The sequence below is a fragment of the Parus major genome, chromosome 8 (assembly GCF_001522545.3).
Source record: "Parus major isolate Abel chromosome 8, Parus_major1.1, whole genome shotgun sequence".
Lineage (NCBI taxonomy): Eukaryota > Metazoa > Chordata > Aves > Passeriformes > Paridae > Parus > Parus major.
Genome location: NC_031777.1, coordinates 17,192,222 through 17,207,523, shown reverse-complemented (window position 1 = coordinate 17,207,523; position 15,302 = coordinate 17,192,222). Strand labels below are relative to the sequence as shown.

Below are 15,302 nucleotides of genomic sequence, written 5' to 3'. Positions count from 1 at the left end.
GCTAGGAATAATTCACCTATGTCTCTGTGTGAATGCCAGTGACTTGGGGCCTGTTCCAGGAGGGAACTTGGGGTTCTGCACAGGCAAATCCATGTTCCCTTCACAAATTTAGCACGTAGGACAGAGGGATTTCCTTTTCAATATGCCCTGATCAAAGGAAGAGAAACTTGCCTGTCTGCTGGGCTCATTCCTGGTTTATTGAGAAGAAAGAGTCAGCCTTTAGATTCTAGATTTGGTTGCTATGAAGCTGACAGGAGAAGCAGAACTGAAACTGCTGAGAAGAGCCTCCTCTTAAAAAAAAAGAAGTCAATGCCCTTTCAAACAAACAACGCTGCATTATTTTCATTTAGCAAGAGGCTTATGTGAGTTCCTGCTATGCAGTGGTTTCATCCTGCAGTATTCCATACTTTCTCAGTTTTCACACACCCTTTCATTTACCACTGAACCAGAGGAATCACTTGCTTTATGTGACCTGCTCCCTCCCATCTGTGCTCCCCAGCTGGGCTGGCAGCTCCTCCCCACACGCAGTACCTGGGCGGGCAGAAGTCTCCTGTGTTTTCATTTCACTCGGGATCTCATCCCACAATCCTCATTGCACCTCCCGCAGGGACTACCAGAGCAAATGGCCAGAGGTTCGGCTCTCTGAGGAGAGCAGAGGCTTTCCTTTGTTCATCTAAACTCACTGTATTCTGTGGGAAGCCTTCCCTGCAAATGAAAACCAAAACTATGCTTTTTGAGACATGTTGAGTCAAGGACTGAAGCCACCATGCACATTGTTTGTTTGGGCTTTTTTTAAGGGGGTGGGGAGGAAGGGAAGAAGTAAAGATGTGATTCTTGCTTGTAAATTGTGTTCAGTCACAAGCAAACAATGTGGCATTCCTAATCCGCTCTAAGCGGATTTACTTTTTTTTGGTCCTCAGGAAAATAACTTTTACTCTGCTCCCACAAATGCCTAAGCCCTTGAGAAATTTCCTGTGCACGAATAGCAGTAAAGATTTTATACAGCTTTAATTGGTAATACACTCAGCTGGCTTTCTGGAAAGTGCCAAAACATGTATCCACTGGGAATTTGCAGGCAGTTTCCGGATAGCTCAATGACTGGTTTTTCATAAGCATACCTGCTAAGGTGGATTTGTCAGGTGTGAGGCTGTAAACATTTCCAGAGCATAAATCTTTCAGTAGGTTTCAAAGTAGTTTGGAAAGAATTCATCTACTAATTCCTGGATCAGCTCTTACTACTGTAACTACTGCTATTCCCCTCCTTTCCAAATCTTCATTTCAAATCTTTATTTCAAATAAAGGAATTGTGACTCCTGTTGCATGTATAGGCACAGAATGCTCTCCCCAGCCTAGCTGTAAATCACTTTCTTGCCTGTGATCTGTCATCAGAAATTATTTCTCCTGAGATGCTTTAGGGAGATCATTCAGTCAGTGGCAATGGTGAGTTACCAGGACCACCATTGATGTGTGTTTTTCTTCTGCCTGTACATGTACGTTCCCTATGGATTAAATGTTCATCTCTAGCAAAATGTTTTCCTAACACGTCTTACCCGTGTTTGGAGATGTCTTTTGTGACCAACTTGAGCCTGAAAGTCAGCTGGGCAGGGTTTACTCCTCTTGATATACTTGAGGGGTTAAGCACAGGCTGCATTTTTGTTAAATAGCTGCATTTTGTTAAATAGATTGAAAATAATGCCACTCAGTCCTTACTGTTGACATTAATAGCAAATTACTCAATTACAGCCCTCAGAGAAAGTAGCTGAGTTAATGACATTGTGATTAATCCCATTGACTTGTGCACTGGGAAAACTTGTTTACTTTGTCAGGAACCTTATTATGAACTGAGCCATTTACTGACAATATTGAGTACTTTACAAATTTGAAGGAATTTGTGTTCCTGGCTATTGGTTTGAAAATTTCTAGTCTGCAAGAGTTCATCAGAGTGCAAGTCTCTTGTGGAAAGTAAGACTGGAACAACATTTTATCATATTGCTTTATACTTATTTTGTGATTGTGATACATGTAAACATAATATAATACATTTTTAAAATTTCAATACTTAATTTTATCTGTTTCATATAAAGGCATTTTATATAATATATACATTGTTTTACCTGGGGGAATTTTAGACTGGGTTTGGGACCTGAGGTTCTTCACCAGAACCAGGAACAATAGGGATTTCATGGACTCAACCAAGGCTACCTCAGATTCTTCAGGGGTACCAACAGCTGGCCACAGCAGCAGGAGTTTGATGCTGAATCAGCCTCTGTTGCTTGCTAAGAAGCAGAAAAGATTTGTCTGCAGAAGGGATTGTGCTGCCAAACTGCAGCTGGTTCCTGGGCTGGAACCCTTTGAGGCTGAGATGTCCACACTGCTCTCCCTCCAGCCCAGGCATCCTTGGATTCACCCTTCTCTTCCTCAGGGAAGGGGATACTGATTTACACATTCAAACAGGGTGGTGATAAAAAAAACAATTGCTCTTCACTGTTGCAGGTTTGTTCTTTATAAGTTGCCAAAACATGCCAAAGGACAGATTCCCATGCTGGGACTGGAATACCTGTACATGGACACCCTGGCTCCGCAGTGGCAGCTTGGTAAATACCTCATCAACATGACACAGGGTGCTCTGGGACAAACACTGCAGCAGCTGTATGAGACATATGAATCCAAGGCAAGTGATGTTTCATTTTTGTTAGTGTGGTTACTTGATATTATATGCAGACAACATGAAAGCAGCCCAAATAAGCACATTAGGCCAGGTCTGACTGATAGATCTGCTAAAACACACAGAGGGGAGGAGCACCTTGACAGCTGGGCAGATTGTTTGCAGTTTTGGCTACAATTAGGAATAATCCTCAAACTTCTAAATATCTAGTCAAGCTTTCCATATAGTTAGAGTGTTGTTCATCAAAAAAAGTGTTCATGCATTCTCCCTTTGGCTTTTCTGCAATTCATGTTGAGCAACATCTGAAGTTGCAAGTTTAAACTAAAGTCGGTGGAATTGTTACAGACACTTGTCCTAAGCCCTCCTATGAACATGCGATTCATACTCTGACTCAAATCAAATCTGGGTTTTCATCATCCCCCTGGAATCACTGACTGCTCCAGCAGATGTGCTGCTTGTTGACCTTCTTTGCTCCCACACTCAGACACCTCACTTAAATTTGTGTGAAGTGATTGTAAAATATCAAAAGATCTCCCTATAATTATTTTTTTCCCATCTATGTAGTATTGTTGGGAGTCTGGGTGTGTCTGCATTTCTCCTGTGGGTTTGTGGTAGGGTGCAATCAATTTGTATGTAGAAGAGACTCCCAGAAGTCACTTAAATGTTGGCAGAAAACTGTGCTATCCCAGGTCTTACTGTAGCTGTAATAAACTTTTCACAAACTCAGAGTACGTTGGGAGGGGAGGCATGTCCCAACTCCTTTGAAGTTCTCTGATCAGGGGAAATAAGGTGCGGTCGTATACAAATGTTTTGCAGAAAAGCTTTAATTGCTTGCCCTTCATAAGAACAGTTGTCATGTCTATTTTTACTCAGCAAATATTTTTACTAGATCTGATTGCCAAATCAGAGAGAGGCCCAAAAAACAGAGTGGAACTCCTTTGCAAGCAAGTGCCCACTAAACCCATGTAAACTGGCTTAGCAAGCATATTCAACCCCTGGGAAAGGGCTACTGCAGTGATGGAGAGAACTTCCACTTCATGTCAGCTGAGGCCATAAAGCTGAGTATTCAGGTTTATTTTACTGTAATGTCTGTGGAGACTGTGTCAGCTGAACTGGGAGCAGGATTAGGCTCATGAAGCTCACACAGAGGAATCCCGAATTCTTTCTTCTGTTCCCAGCAGATATTTGCTTAAATGTCCTCCTTTTACTGGATGTCATGTTTCAGAAATGTGTGTTTCCCTGCAGAGGAACACCACTGCATATGTGATATACAACGATGAGATCCCTGAACCAGACTCCAAAGGGTCAAAGTGTGGACACACCAAAGGTACAAGGAGAGGCCCAAACTAATATTTTCTCCTTTCTAAAGCTGTGGTTAGCATTTACTTGTTTGTTTTGTCTATCTGCATATCTAAAATTCCTGCCTAAAGCAAAACCAAAGAGGGATTTGCATGGTGTGTGATTTTCATATAGTTACGTATACTGCAGCTTCTGTTTGGGTTGTGCTACACCTGTGCTGTGTGAAGGATCTTGGGGCATATGGATTCTTTGTTTCGAGAGTTGAAACTAGTACAAATCCTTTTAGGACCATCCTGTTCCTAATGACAAAGCAGTACAAGATGTGAAGGGAAAGATACCCTCAACAGAAACCCCTCCAAACTTTCTGGGACAAGAAACCGCTGCCAAGATCATGGAAGCGCTGTAGGATGTAGTTACACAAAATTGAGACTTTAAATAAGTGTAAATTTCAGTGGAGTTTAAATGTTCCCCTGGGGAAGCAGATGGGGTTTGCCCAGCCTGATGTGGAAATGAGCACATTTTGCAGGACTGTATTTTCAGGCTGCATCAATGGGCACAGCTCAGGAACCGTGATCTACCCTGGAGGGGAGAAGCATAGCCTGTCCCTCTGCTGCTTCCCCATGGGGAACAGTTTGGTCTGGGAAAGAAGACACAGTATTGACAGAATCCGTTTCCCTTTATCCAGTGAATATTTGAAGTGAAGAAAGATGAGAAATGGAGAGAGGAGCACAACTACTAAGTTGTCAGAACTCTTGAAGACAAAATTTGAGCAGAGGAAGGGGGTGTGAAAGGATTTTTTTCAAATAAAACATGATGACAGTTTGAGTTATGCAGGGAAGAATTGATGCAATTTTAATACAATATTAGTGTTTCCTATGGTCTACTAATCTACTCTGGAACAGCTTACTGTAGATATTAACACATAGAAATGTGGTATCTGCAGCAGCAAAACCAAAGTAGGGCACAGCTCTATCATCTCAGGGCTTTTTCCTCCTTAATTCATTTGCAATAACTTTTATTTTGACAGGATTTCTGCTCTTGGATAAATCACAAGGCTTCTGGGTGATTCACAGTGTGCCCCTGTTCCCTCCCATTCCTGAGGATGGTTATGGATATCCATCTACTGGGGAGTCCTTTGGACAGACAGCCATCTGTATAACCTTCAAATATGATCAGTTCACAGAAATAGGTATGAAAACTTCTCCCTAAGAAGGCCTTTGTCCCACCACACCTCTCTGAATGCTTTCCTTGAGGTTTCACCTCAAAAATTCCTTGTTCTTGACTTTTTTTTTGTCACATTGGGAAACCAAGTGGGGCCTGGAAAGATCATTCTTGGCTTCAGTTGTGTTTATCCAATGATTTCCTGAGTGAATGTGGGAAATTCACTCTTCCACTCTGTTTTCATCTCCCTGTGGGGACTATTAGGATAATAATAGTCACAAATGCACATCAAGAGTAAACTCAGTCCACGCAAACAAAATGCTTTGGAAATACAAAGTAGGATGATTAATAATTTTTGACAGTAATAGCTCAGTCAGCAACAGTCATCTGCAGTTCTAAAAATGTAAGGCAACCACTGCCTGAGCTGGAGTAGTACCATTGACTCAACAGAAGTAGGAAGTATGGAATAAATGTCACCTAGAATTTTCCCAGGTATTTCTTTGCTGCAAAAATTGCTAATACTAAATATATAAAACCCCCCAAACCCAACAAAATATAGGTGCAAGATTTAGATCTAACTGGCAGTGATAATTGGTACTGGAATCCTGAAAAGGGACTATCAAAAGACACTACAAGAAGTCATATTGGCATGTTCCTCAACTCTTTTCACACTGTTTTTTTCACTCTTTTCTCCATTAAAAACCTGAAATTATATTAATGAAAGACACGTGCTGTGCAAATTGCCAGGTTGGCCACACCTCAGAGCTATCTAACCCAGGTTCCTGTTTGTGGAAACACATCTATGCATGTGTTTAGCAGTAGAGGGCAAAAACTGAGATGCATATGCTAATGATTTTCCTGCCTTGTCCTTCCAGCTTCTGCTAATCTGTGGTTCAGGGATTTCCTGAGGCAGAAAGACTAGAATGTTTCTGATGGACTGGTTTTCCATGAACTCACCTAATGAGCCCATTTGTTCCCTTGCTGTTTATGCTATCCATGGCAAAGACTTCTACAGTTGAGTTGTGCATTGTTCAGAAAAGGAGATTTATTCTGCAAATTCAATCCAGATGCTGAAAGTTGAGTTCTGTTCTCCCTAAAACCAAACTAGACCCTTTGGCAGCTCCTGTTTGCGTTTGGTTTGGCTGCTGTAACTAGCTGGAAACTACTCCTGTAAATACAGACAGGTTTGGATTTACACACGATGTCTGAGTGCTCCGGGGCTGCACAGAGGATGAAGATGAGTATGGGTGGAAGTGGCAGTGGACCAAGACCACCAGTTAACAGTTCTGCTAGAAATGATGAGGTGTAAGTGGAAAGCCTGAGCGTTACTCTCCCAGCCAGTCTTTGTGCTGCTGGGCCAGTCAGAATACAAAGCAATGCACAAATTCTTGGTTGCTAAAATAAGGTGCTTTGACACTCAACTCATCCAGGAGATAGGCTGTGAAGATTAAGATTAGGTTTTCTGTCCAAGACAGAATTTTGCTCTCTTGATTGCTTTTCTTTAACCCATTTTAATTCTGCATGCTTTCATTTCTGTGGGTTTTTCTCAGACCAACAGATGCTGAGTTATAATCCAGGAATCTACAGCTGTTCCATCCCTGACATCTTCCAAGCTGATCTCCCAAATCTCCAGAAACTCTGTGCCAAGTCCAGGCTGCCCTCAGTCCCTTTGCACCACCTCTCCAAGCTCCAGTCAGCTCATGGGGAAACCTTTCTCCACTTTGCAAAGTCACGCTTGTTCATAGATGGTAAGAGAACCTTTTGCTCTCTATATAACAGATTCTCAATTAATTCTTAAAATGTGAATTAATAAATTATTTTAAAATTCACATTCTTCCTGAGGGGGAAAAAAGTTCAGCTTCATAAATAAATGTAACAGAGAGCAAGGTATGCTGTCCCATCCCAGTGTTCTCTCAGCCCCACAAAGCAAAAAGCTGTCTGGTCCATCCTAAGGTATTCAACAATTAGATTTTCAGGAAAATTATGTTCCATTACTCAACACTACAGGAAAGAAGAAACAGGGGGTTTGCATCATCTGGGGTTTTCTGTTATGAAGAAGACTTGCAATTTTTTTGTCCCTTCCCTTTTTTCCTGCTGTTTGTTTGTAACATGTTTTCTAGAAGGAAAAAAAACTAGAAATGAACTTCTGAAAAAGTCAAAATAAGGGGAGCTGGCAAAATTCTCTGGCTGACTTCATGCATTACAATGAAACAAGCACAATTTAGATTATGCTTTTCAGTCTATTCTTGAATGAAGGAACATGAAACACTGATTGTCCACATCCTATGTTATCCCACAGATATCTATGTGGCCTGGATGGCTCAGGAACTGAAGACTGATTTGTTGGCTGAATCATGGCAGCGTTCTGGTGAAAAGCTTTACTCAAATTGCTCTCTTGACTACCACGTCTACAACATAAACATCATAGGGATGCCATTGAACTCCACCTTTCATTCCATTAATGACCATTCCAAATGGGCTGTTTCAAGGAAGTACAAAGATCAGTGGACATGCATTGGGGACTTGAACCGTGCTGCTGAGCAAGCTTGGAGAAGTGGTGGGTTCATCTGTACCCAGAATGAACAGATCTACAAAGCTTTCAGGCATCTGATAATCCACTATGAAAGCTGCACTTCTGCTCCCAGAGAGCTATAACAAACCATTCCTGCCAACCAGCACAGCCCTTGCTACATGGGAAGTGTAGGAAATGTCTCCCTTCAACTGTACTTTCACTCTGAAAATCAGCCCTGTGAGTTTCCAGATGTGCTAAGCACATCTTGTTAGCTGTAGGAGCAGGTGGTGTGCAGGTGAAGGGCAGCTGTTTCCCTGTGGTGTGGGGCCCTCTGGGGCTGTGTGCTGGGCCCTGCTCTGCTCCCCTGGCTCCTCTCAGCATTCCCACCAGGCTGGGACTGGAGGTATGCTGCTGCATGGGGCTGCACCAAAGCTCATCTCTGTGAGCACCCTGCACGGGTATCCCTGGGCACCTTAGGAGTGGGGCTGGACATGGGACAGGAGGGACAACAGAAACCTCTCATGAGCTGGGCTGTCAGGACTGGGCTGGTAGCAAGGGATAAGTACTCCCAAATACTTCAAAACTGCCCTGAATTTCTGGCACTGTTGAGATAAATCACAGCATTTCTGCTCAGCTTGGGCTAAATCTCTAAAAGAGCTGAGAAAATTAGATCCAGACAAGGAGATGAGTAGATCTGAAGACAGGAAGACCCCATCTTCATATGATTCACTTTTAGAGAATTAATATACTTTAAATCATCTTTAAATTATCTGTAATCAATAGCTTGGGAATATTTCTAGCGCTTTTATTCATGTACAGCAATTTTATAAACAAATAAGCATGTCCAAAATATGAATAAGCAAAATAAGGAGTAACAATGGTCTATTTACAGTATCCCTCTTCCATCTGTATAGTTATTTGTGGTTGGTTACAGTGTTTTGTAGGTGCCAAGGGAAAAATGGAGACAATTAGGAAAAAAAATAAAGAGAAGAATATATTTGAAGAAAGGTGTTATTTAACCTACATTTTCACATTGCAACAAGTGCGGCTGTTAATTTTCAATATCTCTGGTCTCAGGCTTAGGACCTGAAGTTTGCATGGTCTTGCTATAAAGATAAAGGTGACTGGCAAAATCCCAATACACTCTCGTGTTCAGATTTCAAAAGTGTATCTGTGTTTAATGTGTTCCTAAATATATTTATATGTTTCTATCTCTTTTTTTCCTGAATTGGTAATATAAACTTCAGTCTGAAGATCTGGCTGTCATGCTCACATTTCTGTTTTGCTGTGTTCATGGTCCCTACCACTGAACCTCCATGGAAGTAGGTGTAAGGAAATGCCCCACAACCACAAGAGGTTACAAAAGATTTCTTTCCCTTTTCATCCTGAACAATCAGCCAAACAACAAAGTGTGCAAAGTGCCAAACAAATTAATTTCAGAAAAAAATTGTGCATAAGAGATAGAAATAATGTATGTATCCTGCATAATGAAGAGGGTTGTAAAGAAATAAGTTTCATAGTTAGCCAGTCTGGATGGAAGATAGCTCGTAGCTTGAGTCTGATGGCTCAGTGAAAATAGTATTGTTGCTCAGATATCCTGAAAGAATTTTTTTAAATTTTATTTTCTCTGCATATGACCCAATAACATTCGATAAATAATGTCTGATAATGTTCTTTGTCTGATGCCAGTCAAATTGTTTTACATATTTACTTCTTGTTTGGCTAGCTGTGGTCAAGTAACACCTTTTGTGGCAGCAAAAATTGCCAGTGACACAGAACACTGCACTGTGGGATGGTAAGGCATTGCTCAGATAAGCCAAGACAAAATTAATTTCTCTTGCCTATCTTTTCATGGCAGACACTAACCTAACCTGCCTGTCTGAGCTCTTGTATCTTACCCACAGCTTTGTGTAAGCACAACTTCAGTGTACAGGACTGGCAAGAAATCCTCCACTGGAGACAGTGCTGGCGAGCTCACCATGTGTGTCAGAGAGCACCTGGATCTGTGGCACAACCTGTATTTCTTGTAGTATTTTCAAATACTCAGCCACAGCATTTGGGTCACAGGGTTCAATAGCAAAGAGTCTCTGTCCCAGTGTTGCCAGGCTCCTGCTCCCCAGGCCACTTGAAGTAAGTGCTGATTGCTTTTCTTAATTATTTGATCAATTAATAGTCGTCATAAAGTTTTACAAGACTACTTATACGTTCCTCTTTCATTGTACCCAAGGCTGGTTGCCTCCATTTCAGCTGTAACTGTGGAGGCATAAAGAGCAGAGGAAAGATGTAAAGAAACAGCTGTACCATGTACCATTGTACCTCAGCAGCCTGGCTGTGCACACTCTCATTTCAGTGGTGTAGCAATAAAAAGGCTGCAGCTCTGGTTCTCTCCTTTTTTGACTGTAGACAGTTTAATTCAGTTTTGCTTTTGTTGTGTAACTTCTTTATTTGCATATCCTTATATTTCTGCCACACATTATGACACGTGGGCAGACTCTTTGTTTCCCAAAATAGACTAATAATTGACAAAATAAACCGTATAGATTTTTAAAGGGTTTGTAACTCTAAGGCTTTCTTAGAAAATGCCAGACCATAAGCCACTTACTCAACATCATGCTCAACACAGTATGCCCTGTGTGAAATGTTCACTTTTTGCTTAATACATATATAGATTAAGTTTTTTAATTTAAAATATGCTTTTCTATTTCAAAATGCCAAACACTCAAGAAATATCTGCCTGTCCTGGTGATTCTGTGCTGCCTCTGCTGCCCACTGTGACCCTTTAGACTGGACAGACTGGTTCCTGCAAAAGGAGATATGTGGTGTGGCCCCTCTGCAGTTTCAGGGGTACCTGCTCAGCAAAACTGATCTTCCAGAAAAGCCCAGACACTGGACCCTGGAGAGGGAAGAAAGCTGTTTCTTGTGTGGAAACCTGGAGTCTCTTCTCAGCATGCAAGTTTGGCTATTCTGACCCTTGGGCTCTGTTCTGAGAACATTTATTATACATGAAAATGGTTTGCCGAGGGAGTAGGAGAGGCCAAAAGCAAACATTAATCCACTAAACATTACTGTACAGCAGCCAACACAAACACACACAAACACAGCAGCAGGGATGGTTGTTTGGTATAAGTTGCCTTGTAATCATTTCCACAAGCCGAGGCTCGCCTGACACGCTCGTGGGGCGCAGGAAATGCAGACACAGGCTCTCCAAATCCAGCCCCCCCACACCAGGGCGTCTCCTGCCCTCCCCACAGCCACCACCACCACCCCAGAGCAAGGGCAGGACTCTGCCTCCCTGACACTGCTCAAAAAACCTGGCTGGTTCTTCTGTAAGCCCCGGTATCCCTGAGGATGCTTCCCTAATGCAGGTAGTTGTTTGTCAGTAGGGCAGTGGTTTGCTGTGTTAGAATAGCGCATTTTTACGCAAAATTACTGCAAGAGGTCAAAGGATTAAACATTGAGAAAAAACCAAAAATATAAAAAAAACTTTGAAGGCTTAAAAATTTAAACTGTGTGAAGTTCAATTCCAGCTGGGCAATTGCAATACTGGAAAACAGGCAGAGGCGTGGCAGCCTGAGCCCACCTCACAGGGCAGCCTTTGTGGCAGAATCGCTTCTGGGGTCTGCACAGCCACCAAACATACCCTGAGCACTCATGATGGGAGTGATGAGCAATGTATTGGAGAATTTCTCAAGGACTCTGGGGCTCCATGCCAGCTGCCTGCCAGCAAGTCAAAGGAAGCTTTGGGAGCAATTTCTCTGAGCTGGGAACCTTCAAGGCGTTCTAAAGTAGCCCAGTGCTTTGTCACAGGGGTCTGCAGGCATACTTCTGACTAATGAAATGCTCAGTAGCATCTTTGTGAGAAATTGTTTTAATGTATCAAAGCATCCTTGGCTTTATTAGCATAGCCAGATAATTATCCACAGAGAAAATACACCCATATGTTAACGCCCATGAATTATTGTGCGGATTTCTTTTATACCTTTATTTTCAGTTTCTGGGAAGGATACATCACTGGGTACTTAATATAGTAATTGCTTCAGAACATGTAAGCTGCCCATGCCTGCAGTAAAATGTTCAGGAGGCAGAGTGGTGCTGGCAGCGTCACCTGAAAGCTCGGTAAGCCAAAGCCTAACTGTGCTCAGGGTGTGATGCAAGAATATGATGCACCTCTTGAATTTCACAAGAGATTTCTTAAAAAGACAGGAATTAAAAAATGAGAGTGGAGATGAAAAAATTTGTGTTAGGCTAAGTGTGAAAAAAACCCTTTGTAGCAGGGAAAAAATTCTCCATAGTAAAAGGCAGAGAGCCTGATCTGAAATTCCAACCTAGGATAGCAATATCGGTGTATTCCAGATATCCTGATGCCTCAAATTGCTAGCCATATGTGTCACATATCTGAAACTTTTTTATTTAGAAATAGCAGATTATAGATCTAATATACTGATTTTTTTCATAATCCTCACAAATTTGGCATGAATGCAGTAAAAGAAGTTGTGTTTGAATCAAGAAATCAGTTGTAACACTTCTAGATCTTGGATTCAGACAGCATAATATAATTTTTTAATGCAGACCCATTATATGCTTATCTTTATGGTCTTTAAATTGTATATCCCAGTATTGAGAGTATGCTATTCTATGCATATATGATATGCTCATTTTACTAGAACTGTTAACTACAAAACATTAGGACTTGGAAAATATATCTTGCTTTTTATAAAGAGCTGTGTTACACTTTTACTCAAGTTATTTTAGTAAGTCCTTTTGATTTTATTTTCTTTCATTTGTGTTTCCTTGACATTTCTACACAAGGTATCTGCTGACTATTCTGGTTCTCTGTAAGAAGGATAAAAGTAAGGAACATTCTTCCCCTCCTTTGATCACTGCAGCCTGGGAACTGCAAACTGATGTTCAAATATTCAAAGCTTACAGGAGCAGAGCATAGTATTTGATGTTGCATGCTGGAGTGCTGGCAATTGCTACAAGTGGTTCACTGTTATACAGTAGTTACCAGCATTGCCTCATTTATTAATCATAGAAATGTTGCATGCAAATTAGCCAGAGTTGTGCATCATAATACAGTAATCCAAAAATCTGTCTTCACATGTATTAATGCCTGCAAATTAAGGGTATAACATTATAGCGCTGCGTGGTTTCTCCATTACATTCCAAAACCTGCCAAAAGCTCACTAAAAGCTGTGTCACTGAGTGTTTTCTTTTTGTTGCTTACTTATGACTTTCTAAAGAGTGAGAGTATTTAGCTCCAGGGCGCTTTTGTATGTGCCATTTTCCAGGGTTCTTTTTTGGGCTAATGTTCTGTCAGCCAAATAGCAACATTTTTCTTGCTATAGTGCATTTTAAAAATGTATTTTTACACACGTAGGAGGTAAGCACCACTGTCCTACACTTCAGCACAATTTCAGGAACTCTTCCCTTCCCTGCTCTGAAAGCTGCTCCATTTCATATTCTGACCTTGTAAATCCTAGGCACTGTGCAAGGCAAATCTAATCTTTTAATTCTTGCTTTCTAACTACTCCAAATATTTTTTTTCAGGAAAGTCAAAGTGAGAATGAAGGAACTGAAAATTTTGCAGAGAACGTTTTGCAAAGAAAGAAACACTTCACAGCAGTTAGGGACAATTTGTGCAGTTGTATTCCCAGCCGCTCACCAACCTGCCAAAGGAAGAAACAGAAATGGGAGCAAAAATAGTTTGTAGGAGAATGGAAGAGAACAAGACTACTGAAGGTAAGCAAGAGAAGGGAAGCAAGGGAAGAGCAGAAGGAACATTATAATGGTCAACACCAAGTGAGTCAGAGACCTTGAGTGTGGTGACACTTTTGAAGTTAGCTGTGCAAAATTCCAGTTATTAGGTTGTTTCATTTACTATGATAGTTACCTAACATTCACCCATTTTACAGATACAGTCTCCATAGGCTACACCACAAAGATAAAAGCAGAAGGCATTAACTGAAGTGCCTTAACCAAGTGATAAAAAAACACAGCACAAACCAACACCTGAGAAAGTCATTGCTTCTCTGTTTCCAAACCTACAAGAGGTGGGGTAAGGTAAAGTCGAATGCATTAAACAGGTAAAAGTAGGAGGGAGAAATTCATAAGCTAGGCTAACCAGTTTGAACCATACATATTTGAACACATGCTAAACCATTTTTTTAAGAGAAGGAAGCCACTATATAGGTTTAAAGCCAATGTACAAATGCAATAAAAACAAGACATGCAAAACATTCACAAGAGTAACTGCAGATCATTTCATTACAGCTGGTGACAGTAAAGTGAGCTGCATTCATTCTTGTAGCTTTGAGAGTACTGCAGGCAAAAAGAAGTAAATAAAAATGCAAAAGAAAGTAAAAAGAACATACATAGGGATTAGCAAACTGATGCCTTTAACACTTTGCTCCTGGGATCATTATTATTATGGGTATTTTGTACAACATACGGCCTTTTATTGTCAGGTTAAAAATCAAGCTTTGTTTAGAAACCTCCCCAGTTTTATGGTATTTTTCAGTTTCATCTCTGATCCTACTTTGCTCTCCTTCACTAAACAAACCATCACTGGTCTAGTATAGTAGTTTCTCATTGCACTGAGTCAAAATCAGCAATCATTCCTGGGTATTACTTACTGTCACTTGGCTCATGGTGGCTGTTTTGTCACCTCCTGGTCTCAGATCCCACAGAGGAATAATGGCAGTGTAGAAGCTGAAGCTCTATAAAAAGTGTCATCTTAATATTAGAGGAGGAGCTAGGCATAAGGGGTTGGCTTCACAAATGTAAATATTTCATAATTTATTTAGCAATGTGGCTTTTCTTTTTCCCCCAGGCAAAAACTTTAATAAAGGAATAGGTCTACTGCAACAAAGGAAACAACAGCAAAAAAACAGAGACAAGGACACATCCTAACCCCATTAATATCATTGGGAATTTGCCTTCATCTTCAGTGGGAACAGAACTTCAAAGACACAGGAATCCCCATAAAACCCGAAGGGTAAAATCTGAACCTTCCATAGTCTCTGACACAAACTGTTTGGGGCTGGTGGGGTAGTCCCAACACGATGAAAATGTCCCCAGCAGGAGTTGCATGACCTTGGCCTGACCATGACCTTGTCCCTGGCACTGGCAGGGTGGTGTTAGCACAAACCTCAGAGAGGCCTCATGCCTTGACTCAAGAACCTCTCTGAGCACGTGAGCTGGGCACAGATGAACCTCCTGTCTCTCTTTGTTCATGTCTGTATTTTCAGTCCCCAAATCAGGACAAAGTGATATACCCACCTTTATAGATATATATTTTTTTACATCTCAGTAGCTTAAGATATTCTTTCAAAGCCTGTCTCTGGCAGAATGGAAGCTCTGTCTTCCCAGTCCTGATTTGTGTTGTTAGAACTGAGGAAGATGAGTGGTGTGGATATAAAGAATAGCTTATTCTCTAGGAAAATTGAAGATCTCCCTTGAAGGCTAAGAAATACTTTAGGTGCATACAGCCTGCTAAATGCTGGGAATGTGGGAAAACCAGGATGAAGGAACTCATTCCTAGGTATCTCTGCAGGTCTTGTTTTGCACCGTACAGTAAATAAAAATCCAAAGAACAGAGGTACTAACAGCAGAATTAGTTTTCCCATCCTTCCTTTGTATGACTCCTTGTGCTTCTTCCATTCC

At 41.2% G+C, this 15,302-nt stretch overlaps 1 protein-coding gene across 4 annotated transcripts in view; it reads left to right on the top strand.

Moving 5' to 3' along the window:
- Positions 1–10,186, top strand: part of DNASE2B (deoxyribonuclease 2 beta) — a 33,203-nt gene extending 23,017 nt beyond the window's left edge. For all 4 annotated transcript variants that reach the window (XM_033516298.1, XM_015636412.2, XM_033516299.1 and 1 more), the window contains 5 exons: positions 2,494–2,671; positions 3,911–3,992; positions 4,992–5,153; positions 6,676–6,873; positions 7,425–10,186. In XM_033516298.1, the coding sequence (XP_033372189.1) occupies positions 2,494–2,671; positions 3,911–3,992; positions 4,992–5,153; positions 6,676–6,873; positions 7,425–7,780 (976 nt within the window). In that variant the 3' untranslated portion in view covers positions 7,781–10,186. The remainder of the gene's footprint in view (positions 1–2,493; positions 2,672–3,910; positions 3,993–4,991; positions 5,154–6,675; positions 6,874–7,424) is intronic.
- Positions 10,187–15,302: the final 5,116 nt, after the last annotated feature.